We start from the raw sequence: 15142 nt of genomic DNA on the forward strand, positions 1-15142 counted from the left end.
TGCGGCAATTATCCATTGATGGACGGTCATCCGTATATTCACAGAATGTATTTCGTTTTTGGTTTTATGCGATTTATATTTACAAAATATTTTTGCTATATTGTAAATATATATAAAACCTAAAAAATTCCATAAAAATAGAATTATGCGTTGGCTGTCCGTCCATCCCTACGAGTATATTCATATATTGCACTTCGGTTTTGACTCAAGAAAAAAATGAAAATAAAAAGAAAGGTTGGGTTGATATTTAAGTTTGGGAGACACTGTAATGCATTGATTACCATGGCCAATGTGCATATAAGAGGTTATGGATTCAATCCCAGATTCGGCCATTATATAAAAAAAACGCACAAAACAAAGCAAAAAGTGGCTACTTTCAAATAGGTTGAGTCCGCGGAAGTGTTCTTTTTTTGTAGTCTCTTGATTTAAAAGATTATGTAACAATCGCCTTCGGGGGTATAATAAATTTCCCTTTTCGATTGTAGCACATTGAATCTATTTTTTTTTTCTATACACACAAAAATATATATTTTTTTCTGATTTAATCACGAAATTAATTGAACCTATTAATTGTTTAATTGAAATGACTTCAATCACGAAAATGATAGTATCAATCACAGTTTTAATTGGGCATAAAAATATTTGTTTAAAAATTTTTCGATTTTAAATTTTAATTCATTTAATTAAAAATTTAATTGATGTTGATTGGAAAAATCAATTAATTTTTTGGATTAAAAACGTAACTATTTTATAAATACATTCTTATCTGAATTTGTGTTTTTAGTTTGATGAAAAAAAAATGATTGTTTGAAATAAATTTTTATTAAAAAAAATCCATCGCTTTTTTAACTGACTAAGTCTTTCGAGTTTTATTAAAATTTTAATTTTATCAATTAATTTTTTTTTTTAAATTAAAAAATTTTCAATCATTGATTAAATTAAATAATTTGGTGATATTTTTTTCTGTGTAGGCATCATAAATTCGATGATGAGCAACAACGGGCCTTTCTATCCCATAAATCAAATATTTTAGAATACAAACCCATATATTTTTATTTCCAAAAATATATAGAGATTGAACACATGGGATTATTTTCCAATATTTTTTTTAACTTTAATAAAATAATTCAAATAAAACATAAATAAAAATCCATACAAAAAATGTTTTTCAGTTTAAATTGGGAAATTAATTGATCTACTTATCTAAAAGAAATTTTTTCAAACATGGAAATGGTACTTTCAATCACTGAAGCCAATTAAAAAATTAATTGCTTCAATTATTGTAAAAAAATTATAATTTTTCCGATTAGTTTTAATTTTTTTTTTATAAAACTAATGAAATCAATAAATTTTTTTAATCAATTAAAACGAACGACAATCAATCTAGAAAAATACAGAAATTACTTTTCTTCTCTCACCGAGTACTCTCGGCTGTGAGGAGTGGATATAGCTAAGTCTCTCTGTCCGTCCGACTGTCTGTGAATACATTTTTGTGATCAAAGTCACAGTTTTAGTCCGATCGATTTTAAATTTTAGTCGCCGTTTTAGTCCGATCCATTTAAAATTTGGCCCAAGTATGTGGTTCGGAATGGAACCCTATTTGTGTTGGAAAAAATAGGTTCAAATTCAGATATAGCTACCATCTATATCTTTCGCCCGATATGTACTTGTATGGCCCAGAAGCCAGAGTTCTACCGTGATTTGCTTTAAATTTTGCTCACAGGGAACAATTGATAGTGTCGTAAAGTGTGCGAAATTTGATTGAAATAGGGTCAGACACATAGCTCCCATTTATATTTTGCCCGATTTACTTTTATATGGCCACCGTAGATAAAAAATTCACTCCGTTTTACTTGGCGTTTTGCGCAGAGAGTTAGATTATCATTAGATAGAACAAGTATATACGGCCGTAAGTTCGGCCAGGCCGAAGCTTATGTACCCTCCACCATGGATTGCGTAGAAACTTCTACTGAAGACTGGCATCCACAATCGAATTACTTGGGTTGCGGTAACACTTGCCGATGGCAAGGTATCTTAAACCTTCCTAACAAAGTAATATATACCACATAGTCCATACGTGGTATATATTAAACTTAAAAAGGCCGATTAAATACATGTATAATTAAGTTTAAAGTTTCTATAGAAATAAAATTTTGACAAAATTTTCTATAGAAATAAAATTTTGACAAAATTTTCTATAGAAATAAAATTTTGACAAAATTTTCTATAGAAATAACATCTTGACAATGTTTTCTTAAAAAATAAAATTTTGGTAGATTATTTTTGGCTCGAGTGGCAACCATGAATATGAAACGATATGGACCAATTTTTGTGTGATTGGGGATCGGCTATATATAACTATAGACCGATATGGACCAATTTTGGCATGGATATTAGCGGCCTTATACTAACACCACGTTGCAAATTTCAACCGGATCGGATGAATTTTGCTCCTACAAGAGGCTCCGAAGATCACATCTGGGGAACGGTTTATATGGGGGCTATATATAATTATTGACCGATATGGACCAAATCTTGCATGTTTGTTAGAGACCACATTCTAACACCATGTTCCAAATTTCAACCGGATCGGATGAATTTTGCTACTCCAAGAGGCTCCGGAGGACAAATCTGGGAATCGATTTATATGGGGGCTATATATAATTATGGACCGATATGGACCAATTTTTGCATGGTTGTTAGAGTCTATATACTAACACCATGTACCAAATTTCAGCTGGATCGGATGAAATTTGGTTCTCTTAGAGGTTCCGCAAGCCAAATCGGGGGATCGGTTTATATGGGGGCTATATGTAATTATGGACCAATATGGACCAATTTTTGCATGGTTGTTAGAGACCATATATTAACACCATGTACCAAATTTCAGCCGGATCGGATGAAATTTGTTTCTCTTAGAGGCTCCGCAAGCCAATTCGGGGGATCGGTTTATATGGGCGCTATATGTAATTATGGACCGATATGGACCAATTTTGGCCTGGTTGTTAGAGATTATATACTTACACCATGTACCAAATTTCAGCCGGATCGGATGAAATTTGGTTTTCTTAGAGGCTCCGCAAGCCAAATCGGGGGATCGGTTTATATGGGGGCTATATGTAATTATGGACCGATATGGACCAATTTTAGCATGGTTGTTAGAGATCATATACTTACACCATGTACCAAATTTCAGCCGGATCGGATGAAATTTGGTTTTCTTAGAGGCTCCGCAAGCCAAATCGGGGGATCGGTTTATATGGAGGCTATATGTAATTATGGACCGATATGGACCAATTTTTGCATGGTTGTTAGAGACCATATACTAACACCATGTACCAAATTTCAGCCGGATCGGATGAAATTTGCTTCTCTTAGAGCAATCGCAAGCCAAATTTGGGGGTCCGTTTATATGGAGGCTATACGTAAAAGTGGACCGGTATGGCCCATTTGCATTACAATCCGACCAACATCAATAACAACTACTTGTGCCAAGTTTCAAGTCGATGGCTTGTTTCGTTCGGAAGTTAGCGTGATTTCAACAGACGGGCGGACGGACGGACATGCTCAGGTCGACTCAGAATTTCACCGCGACCCAGAATATAAATACTTTATGGGGTCTTAGAGTAACATTTCGATGTGTTACAAACGGAATGACAAAGTTAATGTACCCCCATCCTATGGTGGAGGGTATAAAAAGTAATACCTACACGCTACTTTTTCTATCTGGTATCTAATGTAGACCTATACCTTATTAGGTGGTTAATTTATTTTTTTATATACATATTTTTTATATACATACTATTGTGATTGATTTCAAGATCGCTTTTTTTGTTGCTTAAATTTATATAGCTTTTTATTTTATCCTCTCACCTCTAAGATATGCAAATTCATAATTTTCAAATTATTTCCCATACATCTATTGACATACATACATGTGTTCTCTTACATTGTTTGTTGTTGTTGTTCTTGTAGATTACTCGAGAAATCATGGTATTACTAATCGCACAGCACTGTCACACAACTACAGCAACTATAGCATAACAGAGACCTGAATCAACCTGAATTACTTGCCATGGCACGACCAAAATAAACTTCTTAGTATCTGTTAATTTGGCGTCACCACACAGTAAAGACCAGTTAACTAACCAACAAACATACTCACAAACTGTAAAGCTCTCAGTTGTTTCAGTTAGCTCGGTCGGAGAATTCTTCTGTTACTTCGTGTGTGTGTATATGTGAGTGTGTTTTGTTTATCGATCATCTGAATAGTTATTGTGGGTCTTTGGTGTCACCTGCTCTAAGCCATGGGTTGTGTGCACTCATGTATGTAAGTCTTGTCTTGTCTTGTCTTTTGTCTTATGTACTGCTTGTGTGTGTGTATGTGTGTGACTCAGTGTATCTCTTGCTCTCGCTCCCAATATCTCAATGTCTTTGAGAGGGGCAATGTTTATTATCTAGATGTGTGTGTGTGTGTTTGTCTATGATTTTTGTTCCGCTATTTTGTGCTGTGTTTCTTTATCATGCCGCTTTGTTTGTAATACAAGCTTTTTTGATACTCTCTTCCATGGGGGAGTGTGGATCTGTATGATGCTGGTGTTCGCCTTTGTTATCTTCTGTTGCTGTTATTGTTGTGTGGCGGTAGTGGTGTAATCATGCATGTGAATCATCTTTGTTTTTCAGCTTGTTGTCATCTCAAACACTCTCATACACTCATACAAGCATCACTCAACAACAGCAAAAACAAAACAATAACAACACATACAACAGCCCGAGTAAAGGTTTCTGTTGTTTCTGGTGAAGGCGACAGTGGTGCCCTTGTTGAGATTATTATAGCTTATACTTGACACTTTTCTCACAATTCTCGTTATGTGTATTTTCTCAAGTGCTCACTCACCTTCCGTTTCCGCCTAGGCTATATAAATACAACCAAACCATGTTTAGCCTTATGTACAATACAAACACGCAAACACACACACACATACTTACATGATATAGCCAACTTACACCCATACAGTATTCTCAGAAGCCTTCAGTCTATTGCTTTAGCCCATTTTCAAGTATTGTCTTCTACAGAATTTCTTCTTCTTCTGGCAATGTTTTCTTTTCTTCTGCTATTGTTTTTGTCTTAGTTTCCATGAACCTTTGGTTAGTTGTCACTGCTTGAGCTGTTGCTGCTTTCTTATTTGGTGACAAAAGAATGAGTGAAACTAAAACCAAAGAAATACTCACTAATGATGTGCAAAATACTAGAAAGGAGGTCCTTTTTTGTTCATCGTCTTGAGTTGGTAAAAGCTGCTGCATCTCTATCATGTCTTGGGGTTTTTTGTTTTCTAAAATTTCAAGTGTCTTTGGTAATAAAAGCTTGTAAGTTTAGAAATATATATATATTGCACGTGCTTGTTTACGAGAGTGTGTATGTGTGTGTGGTCGTGCTTATGTTTAATGCTGTTGCTTGCATGCATTGTCATGCTTCTCTCAAGGATATTTTGCCTCCCACATTAACCAAACACACATGCACCAGAGTGACACAAATATTTTACCAAACATATGAGCACACACACACACACACCCTTGCACCAATATTCAAGTTCATAAGGGTGTTCCAGAAATGCTGTTTTTATTAGAATCAAAAATAAAGACGAGAAAACTATAAAAAATAGATCAAAGACCGTTATAATTACTTAAGATTTTATGCGCACTAAAACAAAAATATTGGTCTGTTGCAAAGATGTTGCCTTCGCGCTAATTATTTTGTTATTAATAATTATTGTTATTTTGGTATTAACCAAAGAAGCTAAGCATTAACCTAAGGAGAATATTAGACTGAATTTTCTCTTGAAATTTGAGTTTTCCGTACTTTATTCTAGGAATTCATTCGGTTTTTTCTGTTTTGTAATGTGTGTGGTAGGTTAGGTTAGGTTAGGTGGCAGCCCGATATATCAAGCTCACTTAGACTATTCAGTCCATTGTGATACCACATTGGTGAACTTCTCTCTTATCACTGAGTGCTGCCCGATTCCATGTTAAGCTCAATGACAAGGGACCTCCTTTTTATAGCCGAGTCCGAACGGCGTTCCACATTGCAGTGAAACCACTTAGAGAAGCTTTGAAACCCTCAGAAATGTCACCAGCATTACTGTGGTATCAAATTCCTTTAAAACGATGTCGAAGGAAATTTCAATTTTCAAATTCATGGATGACTTCAAGTATAAATTATGTCTTGTTTCAAGTAAAAAGCGTTTTTAAAATAAATTATTGAAGGACATCTCCTATTTTAAATACCGCATCAACTAACTCTAAGGACAAATAACCGTATAATAAAATTTACCAACTTTTTGACAGCGACAAAAAACTTTATATCAAAGAAATGCGTCTTCTATGCTAAGAAAAACTCGCATTCGTAGAGCAATACCACAGTCTGGGACCTCAAAGGTGCCACATTAAATCTTAACAAATATAACTGATAATTAGTCCTTATTAGAAATAGTCTAAAGCTCTTTAGTATTTTAGAATAGTCTGACCTTATGTTAGGTTAGGTTAGGTTACACTGAAAAATATATTGACATTATAATAAAGATTATACAACCTATAATTTAGGATACTTACTTTATACAACATTAAGAAAAATTTTCTTTAAAATAATAAATTTTTAATTAAAGAAGGTTTGTAATTTTTTATTTTTTTAACTTAGGACACAAACTTTGCAATTTGCGTCCCTCTGTTAAAGTTGTAGGTCTTTGAAGTAAATCAAATTCTCCCTAAAAATACAGAAAAACATTTTTATTTAAATTAACTAATACTATATTGTATCCTTAGATTTAGAATAAAAAAGACTTATTTTAAGGATTGCATCCTTGGTTTAAAGGATTTGTTTTTTTGGATTCAGAAAATACGTTTTACTTTGATGTATCTGTTGTGATTTGGATTTTGAATTGTATTGAATTGAACATAAATAACTTTATTAATATATCACAAAAATAAAATCGAAATTCGATGAATCAGATCTGTATTCAAAGTTTGCTTTTATTGATCCTATATCTAAATCCAGAGAGATCCTTAAGCAGCCGCATCTTTGGTTTGGTATCAATACCAAAGTCCTTAAAGGAAGGTCAAAATCTTTGGATCTTGTTTTTGAGGGTAAATAAAGTGTTTGTCCGTTATTGTAAGCCTACTAAGACGATGCAATTCTCTCTTATCTATGAGTGCTGCCAAATTCAATGTAAAGCCCAACAATCTTTTTAAGACCAAGTCCAAACGGCATTTCACATTACGGTGACACCACAACTTTGCACCACTCACAAATGTCGCTGGCATTACAGAGAGGGGATAAACCACCGTCGAACAATTTACTGGGAATAAAACCATCATGTATTGTAATCTTGAGCGTGGTTGGCTAAACCGAAAAGGGGCTACTTGCCATGTTTCGAGGATTTGGAAAAACATTGAAATTGGGTGAAAACCCCATAATAGTTAAAAGCTTTTTTAGTTTACAAAAAAAAAATTATGTTAATCGTTGTATTGCTCTTGAAGGGAACTGTGTTGAAAAACGATTTTTTACAAAAAATGTGTTTTTGTTTGTTAGACCGGGGACTTATCAGCCAACCTGTTAACCTTAATTTTGAACAAAATATTATGGGCCGTTAATTACCTTTTCTGAGACAGCAAATCCAAATCAGAATCGATTTGGATATTCAAAATTAGTTAATAGATGAAAGTCGGTAGAGTTTCTAACGATGAAAATATAAATTTAATCCAATTTAATTTTCAAGTTTGTGCCATTCGTAGCAAATTTCATTAAAACAAGAGAAGAATTGAGTCCCATATCTATCAAAAAAAAATAAATAAATAAATAAATAAAAAATAACAAGTATATAAAGCAGTAAATTCGGCCGGGCAGAATTTTAAATGCCCACCACCATGAGTCAAATATGATAGTTTACTTTGAAAACTCTTCGTCGTAGTGGGTTACTTGATAATATATAGAATTGTAGGGGGTTTGGTGACAAATCTTCTCCCAAGCAAGTCAGTTCCCGAAGACAAACTTTAAAGATTCTACCTATGAAGACCAGATCAGATTCTGGATTAATGAGAACCAATTTTGTTTGAGTTTTAGAGAAATTATAAACATATCGTGTATATGATGAAATTACGCCTTGATTTAAAATCTTAAATATGTAGACTTTTTCCGCCATTATTTAAATGAATACGATGAGTAAAATCTGGAAATTTTACTTTCAGTTTGAAGCAATTTTCATGATCAGTGCGCCTGCTATACCCTGAAAGAAGTGTTTTCTTTTTTGAGAAACGAAATTTTAGACAAGCAAAGTTTTCTTTTGACACAAATTTTAGAGACAATCGTTGAATAAACGAAAATACTTTATAAGAAAAGGAAATTTCGTTTGTCTAAAATTTCATTATAGATTACTAATTTCCTGCAAATCGGATAAAAACTACGGATTCTAGAAGCCCATGAAATAAAGCCGGGAGATCGGTGTATATGGGGGCTACACCAAAACATGGACCGATAGGCACCATTTGCTACTCACATATTTGTGATCTTAAAATACCTCCAGATTTTCAATTTCAAACAAATCGGCTAGAAACTATAGTCTCTAGACGCCCAAGAAGTAAAAATCTAGAGATCAGTCTATATGGGGGCTATACCAAAAACTGGGCACCATTTTCGGCACACCTTTTTATGGTCCCAAAAGAACTCTAGATTTTCAATTTCAGGAAAATCGGATAGAAAATATAGTTTCTAGAAGCCCAAGAAGCAAAATCGGGAGATCAGTCTCTATGGGAGCTATATCAAAACATGGACCGATGAGCACCATTTTCGGCACACCTTTTTATGGTCCTCAAATACCTCTAGATTTCCAATTTCAGGCAAATCGGATGGTAAATATAGTTTCTAGAAGCCCTAGAAGCAAAATCGGGATATCGGTCTATATGGGGGCTATTTCAAAATATGGACCGATGGGCACCATTTTTATGGTCCTCAAATACCTCTATTTTTCCAATTTCAGGCAAATTGGATAAAAACTACGGTTTTTATGGGCCCAAGACTCCAAATCGGGAGGTTGGTTTATATGGGGGCTATATCAAAACATGGACCGATGGACACCATTTTCGACACACCTCTTTATGGTCCCAAAATACCTCTAGATTTTCAATTTCAAACAAATCGGATAGAAATACTGTTTCTAGACGCGTAAGAAGCAAAATCGGGAGATCGGTCTATATGGGGGCTATACCAAAACATGGACCGATAAGGAGCATTTTCGACACACCTCTTTATAGTCCCACAATACCTCTAGATTTCCAATTTCAGGCAAATCGGATGGTAAATATAGTTTATAGACGCCCAAGAAGCAAAATCGGGAGATCGGTCTATATGGGGGCTATACCAAAACATGGACCGATACGGACCATTTTCGACACACCTCTTTATGGTCCCAAAATACCTCTGGATTTCCAATTTCAGGCAACTCTGATAAAAACTACGGTCTTTATACGCCCAAGACTCCAAATCGGGAGGTCGGTTTATATGGGGACTATATCAAAACTTGGACCGATATAGCCCATCTTCGAACTTGACCTGCCTGCAAACAAAAAAATAATCTGTGCCACATTTCGCGACGATAGCGCCATTATTGAAGGCTGTAGCGTGATTACAACAGACAGACAGACACACGGACATGCTTATATCGTCTTAGAATTTCTCCCTGATCAAGAATATATATACTTTATATAGTCGGAAATCGATATTTCGATGTGTTACAAACGGAATGACAAACTTATTATACCCCCGTCACCATTTTATGGTGGTGGGTATAAAAATGTTGGATAAAGCTATGGATGGACGGACATCAAAACTTATATTTAGAACTAAGCGAAGTCTACAAGCACGTAAATTTTACTGGTCATACTGAACAAAAGCTTGCTCGCTTCCAAAGATTTAAGATTTTTTTTATAACCTCCACCATAGGATGGGGGGTATATTAACTTTGTCATTCCGTTTGTGACACATCGAAATATTGCTCTAAGACCCCCTAAAGTATATATATTCTGGACCCCCCATAAAGTATATATATTCATCCGATCCGGCTGAAATTTGGTACATGGTGTTAGTATATGGTCTCTAACAACCATACAAAAATTGGTCCATATCGGTCCATAATTATATATAGCCCCCATATAAACCGATCACCAGATTTGACCTCCGGAGCACCTTGGAAGAGCAAAAATCTTCCCATTCGGTTGAAATTTGGTACGTGATGTTAGTATAGGGTATCCAACAACCATGCAGGAATTGGTTCCTATCAGTCTATAATTATATATAGCTCCCATATAAACCGATCCCCAGATTTGACTTCCGGTGCCTTTTGGAGAATCAAAATTCATCCGATCTGGTTGAAATTTGGTACGTGGTGGTAGCATATGATATTTAACAACCATGTGAGTTGAAATTTGTGGATGACAGTCTTTCGTAGAAGTTTCTACGCAATTCATGGTGGAGGGTACATAAGATTCGGCCTGGCCGAACTTACGGCCGTATATACTTGTTTTAATTTAAGTTACCCATTTTAAAGTTTGATATCCTAAGTTTAAAGAAAACGACTTCATTGAAATGTTTATTTACTTTTGTTCAAGAAAACATCTTTGTATCAGCGAAATACGTCTTTTTTGCTTAGCATAACTCGTATTTTGAGAATTTTCCCCAGTAGGCATGAATCGCTAGATTCTGCTATGCGAAATCATATTTTAATTTGAAGATCATACTAAGAAGATAGCAACTTAGGATATCTCTATATGGGATTTAGTTAAAATTTTGTGGTTTTAGTTGATTAATAAGGAATGCCAGATGCCAAAAGAATAAAAATTTCATAGTGCACAAACGAAAAATGTGGAATATACCAATAGAACAGCGTCATAGAGAACATCGAATTGGGTTGGGACTTTGATTCGTTAAAAATTCAAATTAAATATCGGTCTAGTATATGGATTCTTACATCAGTTGAGACTTTCAGATGTAATGGGTCACCATTGGCGGCAATAACAAATAATCGATGGAAAAACTGCTATTGCCAGATACTCAAGAATTAAAAAATGCCACGAAAGGACTCGAGTTCCATCCCAGATATGGACAAAAACATTTTCAAGTGCTGAAGTTTGCGAATCCTTAGTCATTACGATAAAAAAGAATCTTGATTTGTGATAAGTTCTTCGCAAGTTTTTAATACATACTGTGGTAAGAGAGATTCTCTCTCTTTAACTTTCTGTTCTGTAGTTTTTAATGTGAAACACCCTAATATATATTGCAGTACTTCTTATAACAAATAACCCTAAGTAAAGGCTTTTCACTCATTAGTTATTCATTTTTGCTATACCGAGACAATTAATTTTAAAGAAGATCCCAGGAAAATGCCTGGAACCTTTAGGAGGTGCAAAAGCAATGTTGTGAAGGCTTTATGGGAGTTTAGAAGTAGGCTCATAAACTTCTCATCGACTCGGTGTCATTCTAGTTCAGTACATCTTTTTGTTCAAGAAATTTCAGTAAAAGTTAGGATGACCAAATAAGTTTTTTTTTTTTAATTAAATTGTAGGTAGAAAAAATTGTGAGAAGATTGCTGCGTAATACTTCCACCCAAATGATTAATTTTACCTCGTAACTCCACTCTATGGTTCTATGTATTATTCCATGGGGGCGATGATAAAAATAAGTTAGCAAAATTTCTCTAATCCATTTAATTTATGTGCTCCACTTCCACTTATGTACACAAGATAATCCCTTTTGCATGAAAACTAGAGAATAATACTCTCTCACCACACACACACACACACACTCACATATACATAGTACACAGAAGTAGATTCGGGATAAGGATAATTTTACTGCATCATCTTAGCTTCATTCAGTTCGCTTTTAAACTTAGATCTCTAGTGCTTACATAAAACCCATTTTTTTTCTACATGAAAGCTTGAAGTGTCTTAATGTAAAAAATGAATAATGCACGAAGAAATTCTGGTTTGGGCCAGTTAAAAAAAAAGTCTGTATATAACAATGACTGAAGGTTTTGTTAATGGATTCTAGTGAATTTTAGTTTTTTTTTATTAAATAAAAGGTTTTTGAATAAAGATTTTTTAATGCTCCCTTTTTTCTTTATAGATCTACTGGTGATACTGCTTCAGGTTCTATATCGGGAAAAGTTGATGCTGCCTCTCGACAAGCTTCAACGGGCTATAATCATGTGGCCAATTGGGTTACCTCCTCATTGAGCTCAACGAAAGTTCCCCACAGTTCTATGGCTATGAATAATAATAACAACAACAACAATCATCAACCAAGCAGCATGGATTATTACAGCCCCAAGGACGAGGTCAATTCGTCGGTGTTTTATGCTAAAGAGACTTCCGATAATGATCTCTTCGATAGCAATTATCCAGATTTATTGGACATTGCCAAATATGCTGTGGCCCAGGCCACCAGTGCAAGTCAAACGAATGGTGGCCTATGTACCCTGCCTCGAAAACTAAAAAATACTGGAAAATATTTTAAAAATTCCTCAGATAGTCAAAGTCCTTTACTGGCTGATAATTCGAGTAAATATGGCAGCAGTACATTGGGCGATGCAGGCTATTTAAATGAAGTGGCCTTGGGTAGAAGATTCTCGGCAGAGTCCTCCTACTCTGGCTATGGTGGACCACCAACCTACAGTAAAGGCCAAAGGTCGAATAGTTTTCTCAATCTGGTGCATAGCTCCAGTAAAAATACAATAGGAACAAATGTGGGCAATAAAGCAGCCATTGCTAATGTGGGGGCAAGAAGAAATCCCAGTTTACCTTCCTCCCCGGTACATGACTATCAGCAACAGCATCAAAGGTCGTTAAGTTCAGCCGCTACACCTCTACTGGATTTCAGTTCACTTACCAATCGTACAGGACTGACAAATGCCCCTGCTGGTACCCCTAGTGGTATGAGTACCTCTATGCATTGTGCCACCAGTAATACCCCAGTGACCGCGTATGATTATCATGCGGCCCAGTTGGAACGTTTCCTTGAAGAATATCGCAATCTGCAAGATCAGTTGTGCAAAATGAAAGAGACCTGCGATACGATACGCAAAAAGGAAGTCCCTCTGCGTGTAAGCCTGGGCCAATCGGCCCATGCTGCCGATCCTGTCATGTATAATGCTGCCCTTGCTGCTGCCCACAGTCCCACCACCAATCCCAAAATGACATTAAAGACTAAAGCAAGTTTGCCGGGTCAACCGCCAGATCCGCCACCCTATTGGCTACATCGTAATGCCATGCTAAAGAGACTTAATGAGCCCCAGAATGATATCTTCAAAAGCTAATGAATATCAAGTGTACAGTCCGTGTTACAGATAAGTCAATTTAAGTTACGCTATCAAACAAGTTGTTGGTTCTAATTTTTAAATTTTATAAGGAATTAAAAACAAAAGAAAAAACTAAAAAGTCATATCCCTCCATTATTCCCCGAAGAGAAGCAAAACGAAATCAAAGAGAAATTAAAACAAAACTCCAAATCCTTATATCCCTCATCTCTCTCTCTATCTCTCTCTCTCTCTCTCTCTCTCTCTGTCCAAGCCATTGTTCATTAGATGTAGTTTTGTAAACATTTAGTTCCTCTTTGCTAGATCAAAATGAATACAAAATCAATACCAAATATCGTAAAAGAAGGGAAGAAATAATTTCTCTCCCAATCTTTCAGAATGGTTGAATGAATTAAACTCGCAAACATATATAGCTAAGCTTCATATCATACCAACACTACAATAGAAGACCAAACACACACACACACACACACACACACACTTATACAAACATTTATAAGCGAAACCAATACATACATAAGGTCCTGTCGTTATTTTAAGATTTTACTCACTGAATAAATTCCATAGTTTCCCTTGTGTCATATGATTAATTTATTTCATATTGTGTAGTTCCACATACGCCATGACGTACCAACAAAATATACCTCTTGTCATATTGACGGGAGCATTAATTTCTAATTAGGAGTACATTGTGGCGTATGATTTAGAATCTGTGTGATTTTCTCGATCATCATACGCACCCTGGTCTGAGAATTACTTTCCATTCATAAGGATTGCAATCAAAATCAAACGTCGACATTTCGGCTTTTGTATTTTGAAAAGTCATATTTACCTCTTCACGAATTTTTGCAATTTTTTGGGCTGCGGTTAAACTGTTAGGCAATTTAGTTCTAAGTTATCATAGAAAAACACGGATAATTTTTATAGCCACCACCATAGAATGGTGACGGGGGTATAATAAGTTTGTCATTCCGTTTGTAACACATCGAAATATCGATTTCGGTCTATATAAAGTATATATATTCTTGATCGGGGAGAAATTCTAAGACGATATAAACATGTCCGTCTGTCTGTCTGTTGTAATCACGCTACAGTCTCCAATAATGTGGCTGTCGTTCTGAAATTTGGCACAGATTCGTTTTTTGTTTGCAGGCAGGTCAAGTTCGAAGATGGGCTATATCGGTCCAAGTTTTCATATAATCCCCATATAAGCCGAACTCCCGATTTGGGGTCTTGGGCTTCTAAAAACCTTAGTTTTTATCCAATTTGCTGAAGTTGGAAATCTATAGGTATTTTAGGACCATTAAAAGGTGTAGCAAAAATGAGGCGTATCGGTCCATGTTTGGTATAGGCCGATCTCTCGATTTTACTTCTTGAGCGTCTAGAAACTGTATATACTATCCGATTTGCCTGAAATTTGAAATCTAGAGATATTTTAGGACCAAAAGTTGGTGTAGCGCAAATGGCGCATATTGGTCCATTTTTTGCTCCCATATAAAGGGTGATTCTTTTGAGGTTAGTATTTTCATGCATTAGTATTTGACAGATCACGTGGGATTTCAGACATGGTGTCAAAGAGAAAGATGCTCAGTATGCTTTGACATTTCATCATGAATAGACGAACGATCTGCCACAACGTCGAATTTTCAGTGAATGGGCCCTAGAAAAGTTGGCAGAAAATCCGCTTTTTTATCGACAAATTTTGTTCAGCGATGAGGCTCATTTCTGGTTGAATGGCTACGTAAATAAGCAAAATTGCCGCATTTGGAGTGAAGAGCAAC

At 35.5% G+C, this 15142-nt stretch overlaps 1 protein-coding gene across 1 annotated transcript in view; it reads left to right on the top strand.

Moving 5' to 3' along the window:
* Positions 1–13832, top strand: part of kek3 (leucine-rich repeat, immunoglobulin-like domain-containing kekkon 3 protein) — a 265740-nt gene extending 251908 nt beyond the window's left edge. The window contains exon 4 of the mRNA XM_075297690.1: positions 12173–13832. Coding sequence (XP_075153805.1) covers positions 12173–13361 — 1189 coding nt within the window. The 3' untranslated portion in view covers positions 13362–13832. The remainder of the gene's footprint in view (positions 1–12172) is intronic.
* The last annotated feature ends 1310 nt before the right edge of the window (positions 13833–15142 follow it).

This window comes from Haematobia irritans, chromosome 2, assembly GCF_050003625.1.
Source record: "Haematobia irritans isolate KBUSLIRL chromosome 2, ASM5000362v1, whole genome shotgun sequence".
Taxonomy (NCBI): Eukaryota; Metazoa; Arthropoda; class Insecta; order Diptera; family Muscidae; genus Haematobia; species Haematobia irritans.